Source organism: Pleurodeles waltl, chromosome 9 (assembly GCF_031143425.1).
Source record: "Pleurodeles waltl isolate 20211129_DDA chromosome 9, aPleWal1.hap1.20221129, whole genome shotgun sequence".
Taxonomy (NCBI): domain Eukaryota; kingdom Metazoa; phylum Chordata; class Amphibia; order Caudata; family Salamandridae; genus Pleurodeles; species Pleurodeles waltl.
The window spans coordinates 166756275-166781295 of record NC_090448.1 but is presented as its reverse complement, the minus strand read 5'-3'; the positions used below and the strand labels follow the sequence as shown (position 1 = coordinate 166781295).

The window sequence follows — 25021 nt, the reverse complement described above, 5'->3', positions numbered from 1 at the left end:
TGAGAGGAGTAGCAGCATCCTGTTTTGTATCACTGGAAAGGTCATGATAAATCCTCTTCACTGGTAAGGTCGGATTCATCATTACTATTTTAGAAACAACTCTTTTAGGAGGTGGGCATTTCTCTGCTCTCACCGTCTTGGGTGTCTACAGCATGTCTCCAATACATGGCTGCCCTCCTGACACCCGCAACACAGGATACTCAACTTCATCTGCATTCATCTACATACTGATGGGTCTTCCTGGGGAGGAGGTTGGAAAGGGCTCACACTTACACTTTAAAGGGTAGTGACCAGAGGCCACACAAAGGGGCTGATGGCCTACCACTGATAGTCTGGAGCCAAGGCTGAGCTGAAAGGGGAACCTGTGCACTTCACAGAAATCTTTTGAAGTCATCCCCCATATCAAAGGCACTTTTGTATTATAAGTACTGGGTCTCTGACCCACTCAAGTAAGTACACTTCTGGACTTAAGGGGACTCTGCTGGAATAAAGACTGCTGTGTGTCAGGATCGCCACTATGTCAGACTTGACTGTTCCCAGGAACTGCTGCTCTGCCCTGTTGTACTGCCCTGCACTCAAAGGACTCAAGGATTAGCGTGTCTTATGCACTGCCCAAGTCCTGGCTGAACTGAGATGCCACCCACCTTAACTGCTGACTGGGGGCCCTTGGAGACACTACTGGACCCGATCAGAGGCCATCATTGTGACCAGGCAAGAACCCAATTATGGTCCCTTCACCATCCAGTGTGTAACTTGCGGCCTGGTTTGTGAGGAGGCAGCCACGCCCCATAGCAAGAATCTCAGTGTGGCCCCCTTATGCAGTAGCATGACCCGGATCAACGGAAATCCCTGCAGCTTGCACAGAGCAGTGCTGCACCTCAGTACAGCTGCAGATCCTGCCTTATCCAAAACGGATGCAGTGACCCATGACACCAAGCTCAACACAGTCCTGCATAACACAGCAGCGGACGCCATGCACACTAAATTAGAGCAGGTACCGAGGGTTGTGGGTCATACGAGATAGTAACTACTGGTCCGTCTGTCTTTCAAACTGCTGGCTTCATCCAGATCTCTTCAGTCGACAACTAAACCACGTTGTGACATCAATGGGGCTTTTGTCAGCGTTGTAATTGTCGATGGGGATCTTGTCAGTGTGATTATCATAGTCGTAGCCATCATTGGTGGTGTTGTCATCAATGGTCTTTGTCAGTGTCTTCCTCAGTATCTTCTTGGTCACTGGTGCCGTCGTTGAGAGTATTTCACTGTTATTGTTGTCGAGGCTATAGGTGACAACCAGATAATCATAGGTAATGCCGTCGATGAAAATGTTAATGTTGTTATAGTGGTGGTAACTGCCAACAGTGTCATTGACAAGGGTTTCGCCCATGGTGCCATCATTGATGCAAAATCAAACTGAGATGAAACAGACATTTTTAGTGGTTTAGTCGTTGACAGAAGGGATCTGGATGACTATTTTAGAGGAGGTTCCTTTGGTGAAAGAACAGTAGGCTCAAATTGAACCTTTCCTGAGGGGAGCTTCTCCTTTTCTGAAGAATGTGGATGTTCCTCTGATCTTTTTGAATGCCTTGAGGACTCATGGTGGGTCTGTTAGAAATAGGGTCTTTGGTTGGCAGTCAGGTTACCCCCTCAATAGCAAGGACCCTCACTCTAGTCAGGGTAAGTCACACACAATCCAAATTATCCTGTGCCCACTCTATGGTAGCTTGGCACTGATCAGTCAGGCTTAACTTAGAAGGCAATGCGTAAAGTATTTGTGCAATAAATCATACACTAACACAATATAGCACCACAAAAATACACTACATAGCATATAGGAAAATATATAATATTTATCTGGATAAATGCAGGTCAAAATGATTAAAATGCAATAAGTATATGTTGAGTTATCACTGAAAAGTGATATAAAGTGTCTTAAGTCTTTTAAAAGAAAAGTCTCTTTCAAGCACAGAGTACCTGGTTCGCGTGAAAAATCTCCACAAAGAACCGCAGAGGAGGAGATGCGTGGAAACAAAGGGGTGTGTGTCGATTTCTCGGACTGCACACGGCGATGCATCATTAAGTTTTCACGCAGGGACGGCTGTGCATCGATTTCCGGCGCTCGGTCGTGGATCCTCAGTTTTCAGATGCCCTGGGTACAATGCGTGGATTTCCGCCGCTGCTAGGACGAAGTCACAGGAGCTGCGTTGATCCGGTAGGAGTTGCGGTTAATTTTCTACCGCACAGCAGGCGCTGCGTCGATTCCTCTCTGGAAGTCGGGCTGCGTCGTTCCGGCTGAGCTGTGCGTCGATCCAGTGAGGCCCTGCGTCGAATTTCCGGTTGCTACGCTGGCACTGCATCGATCTTCTCGTTGCAAAGTCGGGCTGCGTTGGTCCGGTTCGTCGTGTGGTGAAATTTTCGCCACGGTGCAGACTGTGCATCGTTTCTGGCAGGCTGTGCATCGAATTTCGCCACACAAGGTGTCCTTCTTATAGAAATGAAGTCTTTTTGGTCCTGAGACTTCAGGGAATACGAGGCAAGCTCTATCCAAGCCCTTGGAGAGCACTTCTTAACCACAGCCAGAGAGCAGCAAGGCAGCAGGGCAACAGTAAGGCAGCAGCCCTTCACAGAAAGCAGACAGGTGAGTCCTTTGAACAGCCAGGCAGGTCTTCTTGGCAGGATGCAAGTTCTGGTTCAGGTTCTCTTCTCCAGGAAGAGTATGTGTTGGTAGGGGCAGAGGCCCTGGTTAAATACCCAAATGTGCCTTTGAAGTGGGGGAGACCTCAAAGAGTGTCTTAGAAGTGCACAAGGTCCCCTTTCAGTTCAGTCCTGTCAGCCAGGGTCTCAGTAGGGGGTGTGGCAGTCCTTTGTGTGAGGGCAGGCTAATGTCCTTTGACATGCAAGTGTCAGGCCCTCCACCCTCCCAGCCCAGGGAGACCCATTCAAAATGCAGATGTATGCAAGTGAGGCTGAGTATCCTGTGTTTGGGGTGTGTCTGAGTGAATGCACAAGGGAGCTGTCAACTAAGCCCAGCCAGACGTGGATTGTAAGGCACAGAACGATTTAAGTGCAGAGAAATGCTCACTTTCTAAAAATGGCATTTCTAAAATAGTAATATTAAATCCAACTTCACAACTCAGCAGGATTTTGTATCACCACTATGGCCATACTAATTATGACCTTCCAACTCCTTTCAGATCCGCAGCTACCACTCAAACAATGTATGAGGGCAGCCCCAATGTTAGCCTATGAAGGGAGCAGGCCTCACAGCAGTGTAAAAATGAATTTAGGAGTTTTACACTACCAGGACATGTAATCTACACAGGTACATGTCCTGCTTTTTGCCTACACAGCACCCTGCCCCATTGATTACCTAGAGCATACCTTAGGGGTGTCTTATATGTAGAAAAAGGGGGGTTTTAGGCTTGGCAAGTACTTTTTAAGTGCCAAGTCGAATTGGCAGTGAAACTGCACACACAGGCCTTGCAATGGCAGGCCTGAGACAAGGTTAAGGGGCTACATAAGTGGGTGGCACAACCAGTGCTGCAGGCCTACTAGCAGCATTTAATCTACAGGCCCTGAGCACATATAGTGCATCCTACTGGGGACTTATATGTAAATTAAATAGTCCAATTAGGTGTGATCCAATGTTACCATGTTTAAAGGGAGAGAGAAAATGCAGTTTAGCACTGGTTACCAGTGGTAAAGTGTGCAGAGTCCTAAAACGAGCAAAAACAGTATCTACAAAGTGGAGGGAGGAAGGTAAAAAGTTAGGGGTGACCACCCTAAGGCTGTCAGCTCTAACAGGGTCCTTTTCAAAGCCTTCTTGGTGACCCTGGAGGCACTCTTTTATGAGACCTTTCCATCTTATAGGATTCTACAGTCTTTGAGGAATCATCACTATCCTCCTCAGAAGGAGTGGTTTCTTTGGATTGTAGGTTCTAAAGCCAAATCAGTAACCTTACCTCTCTGTCCTTCAAGGGTTTTTGAGAAAAAGTGTTTAATACCTTACAATCCTTTACTTTGTGTTTGAGATGTAGGCAGTAAATGCATTCCCTGTCCGGCCCTTCTGAGTACTGCCTCCTTTTGCCACATGCTCCATACTGCCTGAACAGTCCCTTCTTAGGTGGTTCTTTCATGGTTGAGTAGTTATAGTACAAAGAAGTAGATATCAATATTGATCTGAAGAAAATCCTTCGCAAATTTGAGAAAATTGTAGTAAACTGAGCAGAACTCACAAAGACTCATCACAAGACGTGTGTAAGAAAATCTGAGGGACTAAAGCCTCAGTGGTGAGTACTTTGGAGGGTGCTGTTGCCTGGACTTTGGCTCTTATTAAATGATGAGGAGAAGCTACTGAAGCCAATGTTGCTTAACATTAACAGCTATGTATGTCATTGACGACTGCTTTCTATGGTACCGTGGGACTCCCACTTCGAGAACGGGGAATAAGTTCAAGCATGTGATTCTATGAAAGATCCAATACTGGTGAATGAGTAGCAACTTGTCAGAAGTCATAGCCTGACATAATTTGACTTCTGTCTTTGAAGCAATGGCAAATGTGACAAGATAAACAAAAGAATTTAAAGGAAGCTCTATGTATTGCTCTCCCGACCCACCAAAAATCGAGTTGCGATCCACATTTTGAGAAATGCTACTCTAAAACACTGTGTGACTAAGTCATAAGTAATTCATTCTTCATACTTTCCTCCAGCAAGTTCATTACAAATGACTGTTAGCAATAGCCCTCCTATTAATATAGCTGTTCGTTCTATTAACTGGATGGTCGCAAAAATATCTCCTGGCCAAATAAACTGATCAGGTAGCATCATCATTTAGTAAATCTGGCACACACTGCCTTGTTTCCCTGTTAAAAATGTTAGACTTCACAGCACCAGTGCTGCAAGTTGGAATGTCAGTTTCAAGTAAAATTGCTTGCAACTAAAGGTCAAAGAAAAATGCAAACAATTGATCCTTGGCCCTTACCAAAGAGACAACATATATATAGTACAATTTCCCCAGTAGCTGGTAGTGTTATTACATTCTCACAATGGAAGGGCTGCAACTGCCTAGTTTCTATAAAGTAACACGGTAAAACGAGGTAGGTCATAGCTACGAAAACACATGAAAATATGGAAAGAATCACTTACCGCGCCCCAAGGTCCTACTCTCCACTGGTTGCCACCTGCCACAACTGAACGGCCTGTGTTTCGGTTTAGACTAGATCTTACTCGATGATCCGTGTGTGGGGAAGAATGAACAGTTCTGCTATAGTCCTGGTTTGGGTGATGGCAAGGAGACATAGAGCACTCCTGCGCTGTTGCTGGAAGACCATCTGGATCACATTCACTTGTTTCAACAATCTGATCACTGTAGTTTATGCAATCCACTTGTCGAATTGCCTTACCTTGACCACAAGTCACTGAACACTGAAAATGAAAATATTTTATCAGAATCATTTAAAGCACTATTTCTTAAATAAAAAAATTGTGTGATCCTTGATGGCTTAATTATTAACCGAGGAAGCACAATATATCATTTCAAATTAAGGGAAAGATTTAGGGCCTGATTATGATCTTGGCAGATGGGGCTACTCTGTCTGTCTATTATGATCCATTACATCCTACGGAAATTGTAACATGGTGGATGGAATATCTATCACATTTGTGACGGAGTATTCCATCTGCCAAGACTCGTAATCAGTACTAAATTAACTTAAAGCAATAGCACATTTAACAGGGCTAACTCCGATAAAACAATCAACATTTACAATTTCCTTCAGTAAGGATGAACACTTACCGTTGACCATTCCCGGGCTTTCCACTGTCCACATGGTGTTATGTTACATGTTTCTTCTCCTGAAGGCTTTGGAATGTGCGAACATGCTGCCTCATCAGCCACTGCACCATGATCATCGCGACAGCTAACATATCTCATCATGGTGCCCTTCCCGCATGTTGCCGAACACTGAAAGAAATCACCAATATTTAAGCAGAAGTGTATATATCACTGTTGTTCATAGCTAACTTGATTATTTTTATGAGTTTTTCATCTGCCCATTTGTAGAGTAGGCCTCTGTAGACAACCTCTACTCATCCCATACTATAGTGTAGCACCAACTGATTTGCTATTTATTTGTTTTCTTACAGCACTGTTAATGGGAGGATGGTGTCAGCAGGTTGTACTTATAAAAGGTAAACATAGAAACACAAATAAAGTAACATTCATGAAAGAAATGAGGAATGCACAATGAGGGCATAACTAAAGAAGAGTTATCTTTAAGGCTTAGCAGTTGGTGCTGGCAGTAAGCCAACAGGAAGAGAGAGGTACATTATATTTGATGAATGATAGAGCTGTGTTATAGAGGTCCATTGGTAGACTTCTGACTATAGAACAACCTCTTGAGGAGCGCAGTAGTTTGTTTATGAGGATCACAGGTAGCACTGAGTTGACGGTTATTAGTGTATTGCACTTCCAGAGCAAGGTTAAATGATCAGCTATGTATGTAGGTTTTATATATCTCCTACTGGACAGCACATGCACTGTCTGTTGTGAGATGTATTGCTAGCATACAGTGGGCTAAGAGCCTGTCCATGCTTACCATTGGTTGGCTTCATTGCCACTCACTTGTTTTATGAAATGGATTCTTTATATCTGTGTGTCATTTTATAAACTGCTTTGGTGATCCCTTAAAACCTGTATCCCTTAAAGTTAATCACACCCCACAAAACAAGTTGGATTATTGCTAAAAAAAATGATTGATACTCTTCTCTATGAAAACAGTTGCATCAAGAACAATGTTCTGTCTTTCCTGAGGATAAGAAGGTACAAGGAATACACTTCACTCTCTATCCCAAGTTCTGGAATACCCATTTCTGTATTATGGTTGATGCATTTATGTTACTCATGTTTATGTATGCAACTAATACCTAACAACCATGATTGAAGGTTGGAATACTGATTTGCTTTCCTAAAGTTGTTACATTTTCCACCTTTCACTGGGCTAGCAAAAGTGATGATATGGTATATCACTTTTAAGCATTCTGTCTATAAATATGTAAGGTAGCTTTCTCTGACTTGGACATTATAAAGATGGGAAACACTCTTGGTCATAAAGGTATTTGGGTTGCTAAAGCCAAAGAGTAAAAAACACATTTGTGTTTTTTGTTATGATCCAATAAAAGGCATTTCGACTTATAAGCAATAACATTAACAAACATACAACAGCTAATGTCATTACAATTGTGTGGAGTTCCCCATACCAGTGTACTGGCTAAGAACAAACGTGTGCAGTAATAACACCTGTTTTTGCAGGCCAGGAGAATATTGTAAGACTTGAGACTGAAGATGGTGTGGCAAGAGCACCTACGAAGTATAGATAACAGATTTAGCTTTTCAATTCATGTCACTGCTCCTAGTGATTCTCCCTTTACAAAATACTATGAATCGTAAATATTTATGGAAAGCAACGGAACTATTCGGAGAGTTGGAATGACAAGTGTGACCAACAGACTAACACAAGCACGCCTTCCATGTGGCAATATTGTGAGACGTGCCAACTTTAATTTTAGCTAGGGATAGAGGCGGATATTTAGCAAAGGAAAATTTATTTTTAACTAAAAGTGCAAGAGTTAATGGTGTACAATCTTCTTCACTTTATTATCTTGCTGCCTCGAACATAACAGCATGTTGAGGTAAGAAAAGTCATGTCAGGATTGTCTAGGGGTGCCTTAGCAGCCTTGGGTTATTCCAGGTAACAAGCGAGAAAGCTTCAAAGCTCTAAAGAATAATTGGTCAAAGGCAGAATCGTTAATTAATGAAGCACGGCACAGCTTGTAGCCAACTTGATAATCTTATTAGAAGAAACCCCCTGTTAAGCGGAATCCAACTAGTGAAATGGCCACAGAACCTCTTGTATCTTGAAACAGTAAAATGAGTAACAGATGCAGAGAGCCATAACAGAATAGCAAAGGAAGCTTACATTTCTGGAGGATGTCAACTATATGACAAGAAAACGTTTGAGTGAGCGAGTTTCCAGTTTTATATGAGGTGTAGAATGTCATTTCCCATCTAAAATCATCTATATGGTGATCTTTCTTCCGACCCATTAAAATAAGTTGTTTGGAAGAAAACTGGGGGAATGATAGTCTGATTGATGTGGAAACCAAAGATAATCTTGGAATGAGTGACTGAGTACTACATTGCCTTCATGGAAAACATACAAGGATACCAAAACCAAAGTGTGTACCTCAACGACCTTAGCATCACAGTTAGTCATGCACTAAAAGTGTCCGTTCTTAGTCAGGCTGAAAACCAGCCTTGCAGAGTATTTATTTAGTCCTGATATTAATCAGCCTGAATGCCTCTTTCAGCAAATAAAAGTAAATGATACAACACCATTGACAGAACTTTAGGTAGTTAATTAGGCATTGTGATTGAATTGAGACCATCATAATGACATTAACAACACATGATTTAGATACTGTTGAGTAAACCTTGAAAATAAAAGCTTTTACGCATTAGCTAGGTTGCATACAGACATATGGAGAATTCTCTAAAGTAGACTGCTCCATCGACACCACATTTGATGCGGTCTGGCGTAGTTGCAGTGTTGTATTAACATTGGAAAGGATAATGGGTTCGGCACTGATCAGTGCCATCAACGTCACTGGCTGATGTGATGCCGAAGGTGGTATCCCCAAGGGGCTGTGCACTAGTTGGAATCGATAACGGATTCAGAGGGCTCAACTGTCAACGATGGTGAAGGTGCCAGCGAGGATACAGTCAGCGCACCTCGCACCTCCTTGAGATCTCAAAGTACACCATGTGGGGGTTGAGGCCCAGAAGATTTCATGCAGGGAATTATAATATTCCCGCATTTGGACTAGAGTTGCTCCAGCTCCAGGAAATTTAGGGAGACAAGGGAGGGGACCCGTGCTTCACAGCAGAAGGTTGGGAGACGGTGTTTGAGACTAACTTAAGTCTTGAACATTTCTACTTCGCCTCCTTCGATGTTGAAGGAGACGGCTTATGCGAATGGCTCCTCAATCGGTCTCTGGACTTTGATGAGGACTGCTGACGACAACTTGTCTCTGATACTTGTGTCGCCAGAATTTTCATGCGATGCCCTCTTAACGCCTTCTGCGAAGACGACTACAGGAATCGCATTCTTCTGAGTCATGGTGTTCTCCAAGGCACCATATACAAATGGTGCGAGGATCTGTGACAGACATCTATTTGCCACAAGAGCCAAGGGCTTAAACACTGAAGACATCACAAAAAGTACACTGTTTCCACGACAAACTATCGAGATGGGCTTAACAACGGTCCCATAACTGCTCTGGATCCATGTTGTAAGCGTTAGAAAGAAGGAACTGGTGTCAGCGACAGGATTATATGGACTCCATCAACGTCGCATCTGGTGGACGATGTCGATACGGAGATGTGCGGTGACACCTTCTGACACACAGACGTGCTGTGAAAAAATAAATATCAGATCTAGTTTTGCGCCTGGTGGAGGACTCTTAAGTAAGGAATTTGCAGCTAGATATCTCTATCAGATGACCACTTTTTAAGGGCATGTCACTTAATCAAATACTTATAAATGTAGAAATCATCATAGCCTGGAGTTAAGAAAAGTGTTGTGGATAAAGTAATAGAAATGTAATTGAAGAAAAGCTTGATGCCTGGGCCTTGATCTTCTTGATCTGAGGATCACAGTACAAAATCTTTCATAACATGAGACTCAATGCTAAATAAAATATGGCTTCATAGACACCACTGTGCTCCCATGACATCTGACAGGTTTGAACAAAGGGGAGTTCCCGTGGGCCAACTAGCATCATTAGATATCATTTCCTTATTGAAATGCAATTTTAGCCCAGCGTCAATATCTATAACATTTCTGAGACAATACATATTGTCTGAATTCTTTTATGCAAGCATACAATATTTTCTAAGATAGTCAAATATTCTAGCAGTGTACTACAGTGGATTCTTTTGGATAAACTATATCTATGAGTGTCCAAGGACCTTCTGTACCAAAAGCAGCAATGAGATGAGAAATGCTGATACTTCAAGAGGGTCAAAGGAGAAAATTTGGAATGAGCAGGAATTGCTCTTCTTTTATATATTATCAGCCACACAGAACAAACACATTTACCATGTATTGGACAACAATTGTCAACATTTCATAAAAATCTCTAGAAAACATCCCCATACATTTCTGGAAACAAAAGTAAAATAGGTATAAATAACAGTAAAACCAAAAAAAAACAAAAAAAACTTTGTACAACAAAATACAGTTGAAAAACAAGCACTGGCAAAGACAATTGGTTTTGCTAATTCAAAATGTATTTGGCTTTGCCAATGTATTTTTACATGGTGGACAGCAGTTGACCTGCTGTGCATCATGGCTTAAAGTAAAAAAAAAAAACATAAAAAAATAAAAGCGCATGACTTCACTATAAAGGGCCTACATTTTAAAATGACTGCCAAGTCATTATTTATGATGCCGGATATTAATGAAAGCCATGAAGCCATTATTCAAAAAAAGCAGGTGGAATCCGCTGGCACTCAATACATATACAAAGGAATAACTAACCACCATTCATTCTGGGGAAGGTGTGTTGTTCCAGCCAGAGCTGCCGCCGACTTTACACAGGGGGAAGTAGGCCAGAGTCCCAGCGCCGACTCAACAAGATGTGATTTTGCGAAAATCACCCTAGCTTCCCGTGGCTAAAAACGAAAAAAAATGAACCTAACTATGTATTGTATTGTAATAGTATTAATATAGCGCGTACTACCCCTGACGAGGCGTTGAAGCGCTTTATGGCGAGTAGCACGCTTCTCCGGAACCCAAAAGGAATTAGTGGTGGATTAGTATAGGAAAATATCAGTACAGTCTTAGTATTATTATGAGTAAATTTGAGTCGCAGGTATGTGACTTTGTTAGTTGGATTGACTGGAGTAATGGAGGGGTGGAGGGGGAAGGATCCAGAAGTGTTAATTGGGAGTTTATGGTAATAGAATTTAGGCTTGGGATGAGGGGGATGGAGGCAGGAAGAGTCTGTGGAAAGGGTTAGGGAGATCATAGTAGCAGGAGGGGTTTTGGATGATTTAAAGGTGAGATAAATGAGGGATAATTTAGTAGGGCTGTTTGGGAGATCATGTTAGTAAAGTGAGGTTTGGGTGAGTTAGATGTGTAAGAGGAGGGAAGAGCTTAGGCAGGGTTATTTAGGAGATGAAAGTAGTAGAATGGATTTGGGATGAGTCAGAGTGGGAATGGAGGATAGATTGATAGAGACATGACATGGTGATGGGAAGACAAAGTGTGATAAAAGAGAGCAGGGATTCATCAGTATCTAATATAATAACTTATCTAGGAGCTATGCAATGACCTATGAACATGTTAAGCATAGAATAACATATATATATATATATATATATATATATATATATATATACATATATACCTACACACATGAATACACACACATGTGCACACATATGTACATACATATACATATTTAAAACATGAGTAAATATACATTCGTTAAACAGGTTTAAAGAGTATGGGGGTCATTCTGACCCCGGCGGTCTAAGACCGCCGGGGCCAGGGTCGGCGGGAGCACCGCCGACAGGCCGCCGGTGCCCCGCAGGGCATTCTGACCGCGGCAGTTCGGCCGCGGTCAGAAGAGGCAAACCGGCGGTCTCCCGCTGGTTTACCGCTGCCCTTAGAATCCCCCATGGCAGCGCAGCTTGCTGCGCCGCCATGGGGGATTCTGACACCCCCTACCGCCATCCTGTTCCTGGCGGTTCGCCCGCCAGGAACAGGATGGCGGTAGGGGGTGCTGCGGCAGGGGCCCCCGTAAGAGGGCCCCGAAAAGTATTTCAGTGTCTGCTAAGCAGACACTGAAATACACGACGGGTGCAACTGCACCCGTCGCACCCCTGCAACTACGCCGGCTCAATTCTGAGCCGGCGTCCTCGTTGCAGGGGCATTTCCTCTGGGCCAGCGGGCGCTCTTTTGGAGAGCGCCCGCCGGCCCAGAGGAAATGTCTGAATGGCCGCGGCGGTCTTTTGACCACGGTGCGGTCATTCAGCGGCGGTACCCTGGTGGACGGCCTCCGCCGTCCGCCAGGGTCAGAATGAGGCCCTATGTGTGTAGTTTATTTTTATGATATAGTAGCGATACATATTTTCCAAAGAACTATATATAACTAGAATAGAATATACACATAATCAGATAAAAAATATTTATCAACCTAGGCATATGCAGTCCATAGCTGTTTGAATTTGGTGGTTATGAAGGAAAGAGACAACTCTTGAGTAGTTTTCTGAAGACAAGATAGTTATCAGTGGCTCTTATAGCTGGGGGTAATGAATTCCATAGTTTGGCTGCTTGAATGGCAAAGGATGGACCACCTATACTCTTTTTCTTGTATGGTGGTGTGTTAAGGCAGGGTGGCAATCTTGAGCGGAGGTTTCTTTGTTGAATGTATTTGGTTATTTTGTTTCCTGATAAAAAGTGGTCCTGTTCCGTGTATAGCTTTGTGGGAGAAACAAAGCAGCTGTAGAGGCTGGGTTGGTTTATTCTTAGAGGGTATTTTAGGAAAGGGGTTGGTGCTGATGGGTTTCTTCTGTTTTAAGTAGGAGTCCAATGTGTCTGCATTGGTTGTGTAATGAGTTGCCAGTTTGTTTGTGAAATCTTGAATAGTGAGATGAATTCCTTCCATGCATGTAGGTTTTCGAAATTAATTGAGAATTTTATAAAATTCTTTGGTTGCAAATTTAGCATTTTTAATTCTGTCTGAGTAGTACCTTTTTTTTTTTTTTAGCTTTTTTGATTGATGATTTGTATATTCTGTTAAGTTTGTGTAGCTGCAGTTTGTCCTGACTGTTGTTTGTTTGTTTTGAGCCAGGTCCGCTGCAACTTTCTGATTTGTTGCTTTATCTTTTTAAGTTCTGTGTTTCTCCAAGGTGTTGGTTTTCTTTTGTCCTGTTTAGTTTTCCTTAAGATATCAAAAGCTTCCTGTAGCCACTCAAAGTTTTGGAACAGAATTAATAGTATCTAGATCTGTGTTGGCTGCTCAAGGAAAGCGCTTCAAAATCCTTGGGCCAAGTTTGAATTACATAAAACTACAAAAATAAAATAAGTATGACAACAGTAACTATACAACTTTATTTGGCGTTCATCACAAATGTTGCTTTTAAACAGTAGTTTTCCTATTATCTGCCTCGCAAGGATGAGAGGTGAGTCGGCTTTGATGGTGTTCATGAAGTAGAGGTACTGTCAGTACAGCAATAGGCCTTCAGTGGTGCTGCTTTTTAGTGAAATCCAAGGGTCTCGAGGTTCTTCCTAGGGAAGCGTTGCTCTCACTGTTTGCGTTGACAAGAAGAGAGCATTCCAGTGCCTTGAGGTGAGATGGAAGGGGGAGGATGAAACTGTCAAAGCAAGAGGTTGCACGCATGTCATAGAGGCCAGAAGTGGAGTTCGGAGGGGGGGTGGTGGTAGGGGCACTGCTACACACTCCTGATTGTGACCATGTGCACAGCCATGTATTGCAGTCTGGCCTGGGAGTAGCTGCAGCTAATGTAGGCATTATTTGAGCATGCTTAAAGGCATGGCCAATTTGTCATAGGACCTAATACAAGGAAGAACTGAACGAACTAACTGCTATTTGAATTGAAAAAGATAGCAATATTTAGGGTTGAATGCCTCCCCCCCGCACTTCCGGGCGCACGTGCCACTGCATCTGCTGCACCAATGGAAGCTACGTCCCTGGTTTTGTATAAAATCCATACTTTTTCAAGCATAACTGGAGCCAACCTTTCCATGGATGCATGATATGACATAATTCCCTTCTCTGCAGCGCGAAATATATGCACTTAAAAGAATATTGTGTGCTGCTCGTTCTCGGCTGGAAAGTCAAACAGGGACCCAGGATGTTCATCAATTATAGTTCCCTGCGCCCCAAATGCACAAGAGAGAGAGCTGCTAAAGCCCTGCAGCTGTTTTCGTAACTGTCTTCTGCCGGCAGCTGTTTGTTTTTGGGAAATCCTGTCTGTTGGCCAGTCTACTTGCTTTCAGAAATAAGATGTTACTGATCAAATATTTCCACTATTGGATACTTGCGGACTGGTGTTCTTTGCTATGGATCAGAAGATATTATCAAGAAACTGCGTTTTCTCTTGGAGGCATCACGACCACAGGAAGAGAAAGCAGTACGTTTGGCATATGCGACAAATATTGAGTCTGTTAATGCATATTTAGATGTTGCAAAGCAGTGGTTTAAACTTGTTTGAAAAAAGGGCTTTGACGTGGCCAACACTATCCGATTCATAGCTTTTTCTTTCGTTTTGTTTTTACCCTAAGCCACGTTGCACAGCAGCCCACGATGGCTGTGCAACAGGTCTAAAAAACATTGACAAACCCAATAGATGTCGTATAGGCTTTACCAATGTTTGCTCTACATAGCAGCTACACCGATTTTGACGACTTCATAGCCCTTCTCAATGGAATGTGCTTTACATTCCAGATGAAAGAGCTAAAGGGGCACAGGGTTACCCAGGTCACTGACATGTTTAAATTGGTTTATCCCATTGGTCTAACATCTCTGATTGAGCAGGAACCTTGGGTCTCTTTCCGACGTGTCCGAAGTTGAAACGGCAGATATCACTGTGAGTAAAATTTTGTAACATAAAATGGAATAGAAAGAATATTTATAAAGCGCAACTTACACTCCAGTGGGAGCATGCTGGTGCTAAGCGGGAGGCCTGACAAGCTTATGTGGAAGGGGAACCTACTTAGAAAAAACTGAAAAAAAGATCAGGGCTATGATCTGAAAACAAGCTTCTAATTTATAGAAACAGAATTAATTTATTTATGAATGGCAAAGAGCTTCAGGGGCATTGAAAATCCTGGTCTTAAGCTGTTTTTTTGTAACAAGTTTCAGACTCAATAAGCCTCAGCTGCAAGGGGATTTGGTTCCAGGCTTTAGCACCAAGAACAGCAAAGGACTTACCGCCTCTGATTTTAAGTTTAAACTTAGGAAGTTTGAGGAAATTAGCAGAGAAAGATCTTAGTGTCCGAGAAGGGGTATAGTGCGTGCATCTCGCAGTAAGATACTTAGGACCTCGGGCTCTGAAAGCTCTAAAATTAAGCAATGAAGTTTTAAAGAGTATCATCTAATGGAGAGGAGAGTAGGGCAAGCAAGGAATGTAATAATATGAGGGTTTGGGTGAGGGAGGTTTGGGCAAACACGGGTAGAATAAAGAATTCGGAAAAGAAATACAGCATGCTTGAGCAAATGGACTGCAGCATGTGCATCCCTAGAGAGTGCAGTTGAAAAAGTAAAACAAAGTAAGTTGGGGAATCATGTGGTTAACACAAGGACACTGGCAAGTAGCCAGTGGCCAGTGTCCAGAAGCTATAATTGGTCAAATCCTCAAGAGATAGTATGAATGGAAAAAGCAGAGCAAAAAGTGAAAGCAGATGATGCGCTGGCCAACGAGAAGCAAGTAAGTTAGAGTGACATTGGAATCCACAAATTGTAAGTTCACGTAAGGGGCAGGTTCTAAGCCCCTTAAAAAACAAAACGCTGCAAGCACACAACAAGCACTGAGCAGGGGAAACCTAAAAAACATTCTGAGCAGTTCTTAAAAGTCTGACAATGCAAAAGCAATGACAAGAGGTCTTCAAGTCACTCAATAACTGAAATGCTTTTTACCTAATGTAGACCTGATGTAAGTAAAACTTGTTTTCAAAATCTTTGTATCAAAATCAATGGTGAAATCAATAACATGCAACAACAAATATTTTTGATGTTACATATTCCCAGTGCTTAACTTGTAAATCAATGTGTGCTGGTGCTCAAAGCTCTGCTCCTTCAGTGCTATTAAAAATCAGTATGCCAAATACCAAAGCTATGCAGTGTTGAATTCACCTCATGTCTCTTTAATTCACTACCAGACATTTCTGCCCTATTATCTTACTATTGCCAAATCCTGCTTTCCCCCTTTGTGCCATTTTTCATCTTTCCCTTCCTCTGTCTTTTCACTTTGTGTGTTTTTCCCTCTCTTGCTCACGGTCAGTATGTGATGAGGAAAAATAAGTGCCAGTCCTCAAAAACTGAGTGCCAGTGAGCTCCACCGACAACCAATGGACCAAATTAAGCACTGCACAGTTCATCAGAAATCACATGGTCGCTTCATTTCCTCCTATTCTTCTTTAATTTAATTTTCGAGTATATGTCTAAGATTTGGATCATATGAAGAAGTTAAATACATTCCATGTCCACACCTTGATAGCTAATAGATTTTAAAGACTGCTTCCCAACAATAAGCAATGGAGTGTTTCCATATGTAGGCTTTCAAATCACTTTTGTACCTCTTTCAGTTACACTCAGATCATAATTCAATTGAATCTACTCTAAAGCTGGAAATCACCAGAGACAGCATTTTCCTAGCAAGAATAAGACTTAACGCATAGAAACACAAACCAGTGATGGTTGATTCTGGATCACAGGACAGCAAGTAGAAGAAATTTATACTGAAGCTTTCACGCAGGACATTAGGTGAGCACAAGCAACATTCTAGGCATAGGGCCTCAGTCACAGATTGCATGGGAAGAGAAAGTGCAAGTTTTAGGCACTTTTATTCCATACTTGAAAAGTCAAAATTACCTTCTAGCATCATAATAGGAAACCCATACAATGACACTTGTGTTATTTTAGGTGCGTAGGTTTTAAGGAAAACTATAACTGCTAGGCCCATGTACATGATGTTAAATCCTCTAACAGTTCTCATATCTGATTGAGCCTTGCCCCTTACAATTTCTTAGTTTGACCCTATCACAACCCTTATGAGACAAATAAGCTTAGGTAACAATATTCTGGTGCAATTGTCAAGACCCCTTTTTCTAGGTACCAGGATGAAGAAACTTTCTTATTTCCAAAACAGCTAAATCTGTTGTGAGTGTTTATAATTAAAATTAAAATCAGGTTACTTCAACATTTTCTATAAGAACCACTTATGCCCACTATAAGTCATCCTGTGGTACTAATAATATAAGTATTGTAATATTGACCAAATCAGACAATATCACATTAGTGACCAACATACGCAAGTTTACCAGAAATCTGGAAGCTTTCCCAACAAGAAGCTGCTTCCCAGTTAAGGCAAATAGACCAAGAAAATTTACAGAAGGCATTAGCTGTTGTAGAGATTGGGATTAATACCCTGTACAACTGAATATACACCTTAAATACCTTTGTCACTTCTGTTATAGACATTATACAAACAGATATGTCTTCCTTACACCATGGACAGAGTCAACTAAGGTCCATTATGCAGTTGGGTTGGACACTTCAAACACTGAAGGCAGGTTGCGTTCCCTGGCAACATGTTAGCGCAAAGGACATATTTACTACATTTAATTTAACGCAACAACAACTAATGGCTAAGAAAGAAGCAACTTATATCATACTAAACATCGAAAAATTAGAAAAGATGCCTTTTATGGTTAATACACGGGGTCATTAATCTGCTTATTTCCACACTACAATCCACGTCCTGTTTAAAACACATTCCGGTAGGCAGATATGAAAGGCTGGGAGATAGTAACATAGTTCCATGAGGTGTGGGATCTACCCTTCTCGTACAAATGTCTCAGTGGCATGAAAGAAGTCTTTCTTAGCGGTAGTGAATGCACGACTTCTATCAGCCATTCAATGGTTTGTAAACAGCTGTCCTTGCACGGGGCATGTAACGCATCGGCAGCAAATTCGGCTTGTTATCTGAAGGGAGTTCTAGTCCCCTTGATTAGACCCATGTTCCAGGTGCTTTCCAATGGCAGCAATGTTCTCCTCAATGGTGAAGACTGTTGTGGGATGCAAGCCGGAATAGTTTATGTTGTTTTGGTCTCTAAGATTGTTACATGCTGCAGGAACTTACTTTTTCTTCCCACTAGATTAAAAGAGGTAGCTGACATCTGGCCCCACATTGCTACTTCTAATGTGAATTTTGACAAGTTGAGCAGACTCAAAGCTTTACTGTTCCAAAAACATGTTGCCCTCACATCTTTATGCAAGACCTACACACTTCAGGTGGCAAGGTCATCAGCAGAGATACAGTCCCTTTTAAGTACCAACTTGCCGAGACACTTTGGTGAACTTGTGGGATGAATATTTAATGCATCCAGTACTACTGGAATTGCAAATTTCTTTAAGGCTGTTGGTTCTGGTTTTGTTCACATCTTCTCCTCCATATTCGGTTTAATACCATCAGCCATACACTCAATATTTACCAGTATTTTCGGGGGATTTCCGGTAACTTTGACTATAATAGTTGGCATCTTGCTGTTGCTACTTTTTCTGTGCAATGGCTGTCCCGCCGCAACAAGGAGGAATGAAAGCGCTCCCTCCAGCGCAGCTGTGTCATGAACGCATCACTCCTGGAGGAATTGGAGTGTGACTGGTCTCTGTCATTCAGTCCGGTTTAGCTTTGTGTGCAGCCCGTGTTTTGGTGTGTTTGGTGCTCTTTCGAACATGCACTGGAGGTTTGTCTTTCTACGCAGCGCTTGCTTTCATTGGATGCTGATCTGTTGATGTTCTCGCTGAGGGTTAATTACCGGACATGCGCATTGAGGGTGCATTTGCTACGGGAAGCTGCTTATGAGTTGCCCTTCCTGGAGGATGCAGCTCTGAACTCATTTCTGGGCTGCTGCCTTGGCTGAGGCTTAGGCTATGGAACAAGACTGCTCCCTGGTCCTTCTCGGCGATGCCTTTCCAACTTTAACACCTGCCGAAGTGGAAGATTTCCTGTCCTCCATTGTTCCGGATCCAATTGGCAAATTTTAAAATTACTTTGACTCTTGATTCAGCGCCTTTTACGCCACATGTTACCATTTTAAATTGTCCTTTTATATATGCTCATGAGTCCTTTTAACTTATCATTATTGAAATTCTTTACATATATATCTTAGATTGAGTCTTAGTAGCTTTTATACATACTTAGATTTCAAACCACCTTCAACTGACAAGGGGAGGGTGTTGTGTAGCTGTTTTAGTTACAGCTCCATGCATGTTATTTTAGCATACTAGGCCTGCCGCTGTGCACTTTAACGTAGATATATTTTATTCAGTTTAATTTATTATTTTAACAATAGCCAATTTGCGGTCTTGTTTTATTTCTTTTTATCTATTGTTTTTTGCTGAGGCCAGCACTACGTCCTTAAACAAGAGATTCTTGTTCACTCTGTGCTTTTTCAAGGCTGCAGCAAGATAGGTTGCGGGTGAACGTGGTACAAGTTTTGTCTCTGACATTCATAGAAAACACACATCCTTACGTAGGGACACTCTCTCAAAACATCAGCTGTTTTATTAAAAAAACACTTCCTTGTCCCTTACACGTTAGAGGGAGATTCCAGCCAGAGAACCATGACTGTATGCTGATTGCTGAACACTTCGCTACAGCTGCTTATGCAGACTTCAGGCCTTTGCTCAGGTATGGGGGATGATGTCTTCCCAGGGGAACCTGAAAGGCAGAATTAGAGTTTAACATGCTGTGCTCTATCATAGCCTAGATAGGAATTAGTCTATTGACTCTAGAGACAATATGTTAGCATTATTTCTATGCTTCACTCTCCTTGTCGCGATTTTAATCTTTCATGCTGTATCGTCCTGGTTATTGCAGTACATGCTTTGCTATCTAAGATGCAGTTGCTTCATTAAAACCTTATTGAAACATATACTGCCTCTGTTTGTCATTGTGTATGTGAAACTAATGTAACTGAGAGAAACGGATGAGACCTGAGTGACAACGATTTCCCTGAGAAATCAATTATGTCATGCGCTCGGCTGCCCAACCATCCCTGCTCATGGGTAGAGACGAGGCACTGCTAGTTAGCTGGAGCAAAACCTGGATTGGGGCGACAGGCGTCACCTGTAGTGTTAAGTCTCAATCTCCCACACCGCAGGCGATTCTAGAGCTCAAAATCCAGTAGTCTCATTAGAATAATGAGAGCCTACGCAACAGGTAAACTTTGCTGGGTGTCCTGCTTGAGAAAGCTCTCCAAGGGCTTGGAGTAGGGGTTGCCTCCTGTTGGAAGTCTCAGTTTCCTCAACCTGCAGCACTGGGAACTGTGTGTTTTGTGCTGTTCAAGAGGAGAAACCACTGCAATGCGGCCAACGACGCCGCTGGCCTGCACCATGACCTGATGATGCCGCACAGAGCCGCACTGCTCCGCTTCGCACCGTGAACCTGGTCTCACTGGCATCAGACAACTTCACAAAGCCGCTGCTCACACCACGACCTGTGAGCCCCACACTCCAGCATCGCCTGCTCACACTGTGCCGCTGCCTGCACCGTGGCCTGTGGACACCACTCATGAGGTACACATAGTGCCATCCAGTCCCGGTCCACTGACGGCAGCACCATCGACTTCAGTATCGTCACCAGGCATCCCTGCTTGCACTGTGGCCTGCGGACACTGCTCGTGAGGGTCACAAAGCACTGTCCTGTACTGCAACGCCGGCTTGGGCCTACCGATGACAGCATTTCAGCAATGATGATGCCGCTGCCTGCACCGTGACCTGGTAACACTGCACATCGCACCGCCCCACTTCACACCCCAGCCCTGGACTCACCGACGCCACTAGATGCTGTAACCTAGCCGCTGCCTGCTCCATGACCCGTTGCATCATCCCACTTCGCCCCGCAGCCTCACTGGCATCCACGCCAGTGCTCCTGACTTCAGCAGCCCGGAGTTCGATCTACAACGTGTGTGACTTCAAGGGACCGGCTCCGGAACCAACACTGCGACACCAGCGACGCCGCTCTCCGGAGCTCACCGCGAGGATCACAACGCCCTGCAATTCTGAAAAGTACTGTTTGCGGGTCTTCGTGACACCATAGCTGGCCAACAACTCCGCAGCCGGCCTGAACTGTTGGTTTTGTTGATCACAACAAGGAGATAGCCCCAGGAGGAGCTATCGACTTCAAGAAACTGTATTTTTAAGTAAATCTTGCAGAATTCATACTTTTATTACTGTATTTTGGATTTTTATTGTATTTGGTCTTGTTTTATATAAATGAATATTGGCATTTTTTTCTAAAACTGGTGTGGTGTCCTTTTGAGGTTCTTTTACTTTTTACTGTGTGTTATGTGCAAATGCTTTACACATTGCTTCTGAGATAAGCTTGACTATTTGTGGCAAGCTACCAAGGAGGTGAGCAGGGGTTATCTGAGTAGGTATCTCCCTTATCCTGACTAGAGGGAGGGTCCCTACTTGGACAAGGTGCAAACCGACTGCCAACTGGAGACCTCCTTTCTAACAATCAGGCAGCTGCAATAAAGCTAATATAGTAGAAAGATAGCCCATGAGTGTCCCCAGAAAGGAACCCTGTTGGTTCAGAGAAAGAATATCAGATAAAGAAGCAGAAAAAGGATCTGTAGACATCTCTGTACAATATCTTACACATTTTTGCCAACAGCAGGTGTATACTGTTTTTGTGGAAGAACGCCTGGCTGCCAAGATAACGTTACAGACTTCAGAAGGAAGGTCAAAAGCTGTCAACGGCCACTGCTTAATCTCCACGCATGAAGGGGCAGGGTTGTCTGGTTCTGGTGGACGACCCTCCCCTGCTGCTGCGACAGAAGATCCTCCAGAAGAGGCAGCCTGATCGGAGGATCGAAGCTAATTTTCGGAAACTCATGATACCAGACTCTCCTTGCCCAATTCAGAGCCCAATCCAGAGCCACAAGGATTACTTGGGCATGGTTGTTCTTGATCTTCTTGAGCACTCTCTGCAGGATTGGTAAGGGTGGAAAGGCGTACAGGAGGCCTGAGCTTTGCTTGCGACAAAAAGCATTATCAAGCTGCTGCCGCCTTGGAAACGCCAACATGCAACAGTGCTGACACTGCGCATTCTCTTCAGAGGCGAACAGATCTAACGAAGGACCTCCCCACTGTTGAAAGAGACCTTGTAAAACCTCTGAATGGAGGCTCCACTACTGATCTGCTAGGCATCAGAAGCTGAGTTTGTCCGCTCTTATATTCAGAGAACCTGCCAGGTGTTGAACCATCAGGGTTATGCTCTGTTGTTCCAGCCAAGTCCAGAGACGCAGGTCCTCCTGACAAAGGATCCACATCCCCACCCTGCCCTGGTTGTTGCAGTACTACAAGGCGGTGGTGATGCCCATGAACAATTGCACTAACTTCCCCTTCAGAGAAGGAAGAAATACTTTCAACACTAATCCGATTGCCCTGAGCTCCAAAATGTTGATGTGGAGCCTGGATTCCACCGGAAACCAGAGTTCTCTGATCTTTACCTCTCCCAGATGGCCACCTCATACCAGAAGTGATGCATCTGTTACTGCTGTGAAGTCTGGTTCGGGAAGGGAGAGGAGTCTGCCTCTGACCCAATCGCGGTTCGTTAACCACCACTGCATGTCTTTCGCAGTTCCTCCCAACATCTGGTCCATGCTGGAGTGATTTCCCCAATGCTGCACCCACTGGAACTTCAGGTCCCACTGCAGAGCCCACATATGCCATGTCCCAGCAGCCTGAGTCATTCTGACAGAAATGCAGGACAGAGGCTGAAACATGGGTATCGTAGCCTGAATATCCTGGACTCGGTGCTCGCGAGGATAAGCCTGAAACTGCACTGTGTCCAGAACTGCTACAATAAAAGGGAGCATCTGAGAGGGAGTCAGGTGTGACTTCAGCACGTTTATAGTGAACTCCAGAAAATGCAGGAGGTTTGCTGTAGTCTAGAGGTTGGGTAAGACAGGCTGGAGCGAACTTGCCTTTAGCAGCCAGTCGTAGATGTAGAGGAAGACTGAAACCCCTCACCTGTTCAGATAAGCAGTGACTACTGCCTTCACCTTGGTGAACACCTGAGGGGTACTGGTAAGGCCAAATGGTAGCACTGTGAACTGAAAGTGCTTGTGGCCTACCTTGAACTGCAGGTAATGCCTGTGAGCTGTCAGGATTGTGATATGGAAATACACATCCTGCAAGTCTAGTGCTACCAACCAGTCTTCTGGATCGAGGCCAACAAGATCTGAGCCAACATAAGAATCTTGAATTTCTCCTTTATGAGGTAAAGGTTTATGGTCTGTGGGTCTAGAATAGGGTGAAGACCCTTGTTCTTTTTGGGAATCAGAAAGTAACGGGAATAGCGACCAGTGTCTACTTCTGATATTGGGACCCTTTCTATTGCTCTCTTGGCCAAGAAAGCCATAACCTCCTCTCAGAGTGGACACAAATGATCCTCCATGAGCTGTTTGAACGTAGGTGGGATAGAAGGAGGAAAGGATTGAAAGAGTAGGGCATAATCCTTCCTGATGATCTGCAGTACCCATGCGTCTAATGTTATTGACTTCCAGTGGAGCAGATGATGGTATATTCTCTCTCCAATTGGGCAAGTATCGTCCTGCAGATGCAAACTGAGAGGGCTTAGAGGCTGCAGCTGCTGGAGGCTGCGTGGTAGCCACGAAAGGGGTAAAAGGCAGATTGTGGATGAGGGATTGCCGAGAGGCCCAAGGAATTGCCTGTAGCCCGAGAGTCCTTAAAATGCTCCAGTGCCGCATCTGCCTTCTCACCTAACAAGCAAGTGCCATCGAAGGGCATGTCCATTAGATTTGCTTGAACATACCTCAAAAAACCAGATGTCCTCAGCAAAGTGTGGCACATTAAAGCCACTGTCGACACAACTGTCTGCCCAGCGAGTCAGTCGTGTATAAGCCACACCGTATGGTGAACTTAGCTGCATCTCTTCTGTCTTTCACTGCTTGGAAGAGGATGGCCTGGGCCTCCTCCAGGAACTGAGGCAGCACTTGTGCAATTGTGTCCCAAATGGTAGGGGAGAAATGGCCCAATAAGCATGAGGTGCTCACCGACCTGAATGCCAGGCTTGTGGAAGAAAACAGTTTCTTTCCAAGATGGTCCAGCATCTTGGATTCCCTATTTTGAGGAGTGGAAGGGAATGCAGCATGGGACGTAGAGGCTTGGACAACCAATCTCTCAGGGGTGAGGTGTTGGCTGAGAAAGCTAGGGTTACCCGGAATGGGTGGATGATGGGGGGCAATTGTCTTATTGACAGGAGCCCCTGTGCTGGGCTTGGACCAAGTTCCCAGCAGGACGTCTGTAAGTGCCTCACTGAAGGGCAAAAGGGACTCTGATGTGGAAGCCCCAGGTTAAAACACTTCCACCAAGATGTTATCTTGACAGCCACTGAGGGAAGTTCGAGGTCAAAATGCGATGGATGTGCCCTAAGCACATCCATCGCATAGGAGGCTGCCTCCTCCATAGCCACAGTGGGGGGAGAGAGGAAGTCAGTGTTTGAGAGGTGTCCAGACCTCTGGACACTCTTAGCTCCTCATACTAGTCCACAGATCTTTCTAGCAGGTGTTCTAAAGGGTCCAGCATCCCATCTTATTCTTCCCCTAGGCATGACATCCCAAAATAAGGATTAGACAATGATCTGGCACCTGTGCGTGCCTTCGGTGCTGAAATCGGTGTCGTACAACGCTGTTTCGGATCCAGATCATCGGATATAAAAATGGGACTAGTGCTGCCATGAGGTGAAGTCAAAATCCTTTTTGACTTCTTCTTCTTGTGCCTCTTTCCCCAGTGCCCTGATGACCTCGAATGGGAGGAAGAGGACTTGGGGCTCTGTGATCGGTGCCGCGACCTCCTTCTCGACCGGGACCAAGACCTTCTTGGGCACCACACATGCTGGTGTTGCTGACTGCTGGCCCGCATGCAGCTTTAGTGCCCACTCCGTCAAAGCCTTCGGTGACAAGGCCTGGCAGTCCAAGCACAACGTGGTGTCATGGTCGTGCTTGAGGCCCCACAGAGAAACGAGATGGGGATCAGTCATTAACACAGCGTTGTGACAGGCACCACACGGTTGGAACCCAGCCTTCTTCTAAGACATTTCTCAACACATTAGCAAAAAACTCAACAAAATGTTGAAAAAAGGGCTGTCAAAAAGCGACAGAGAGGTAGCTCTCTCC

At 43.9% G+C, this 25021-nt stretch overlaps 1 protein-coding gene across 1 annotated transcript in view; it reads right to left on the bottom strand.

Annotated features, from left to right (window-relative positions):
- The window catches only part of ADAMTS9 (ADAM metallopeptidase with thrombospondin type 1 motif 9), a 704469-nt gene that overhangs the window by 366164 nt on the left and 313284 nt on the right, over positions 1 to 25021 (bottom strand). The window contains exons 25-26 of the mRNA XM_069206502.1: positions 5797 to 5964; positions 5148 to 5426 (exon numbers count right to left, since the gene is read on the bottom strand). Coding sequence (XP_069062603.1) covers positions 5148 to 5426; positions 5797 to 5964 — 447 coding nt within the window. The remainder of the gene's footprint in view (positions 1 to 5147; positions 5427 to 5796; positions 5965 to 25021) is intronic.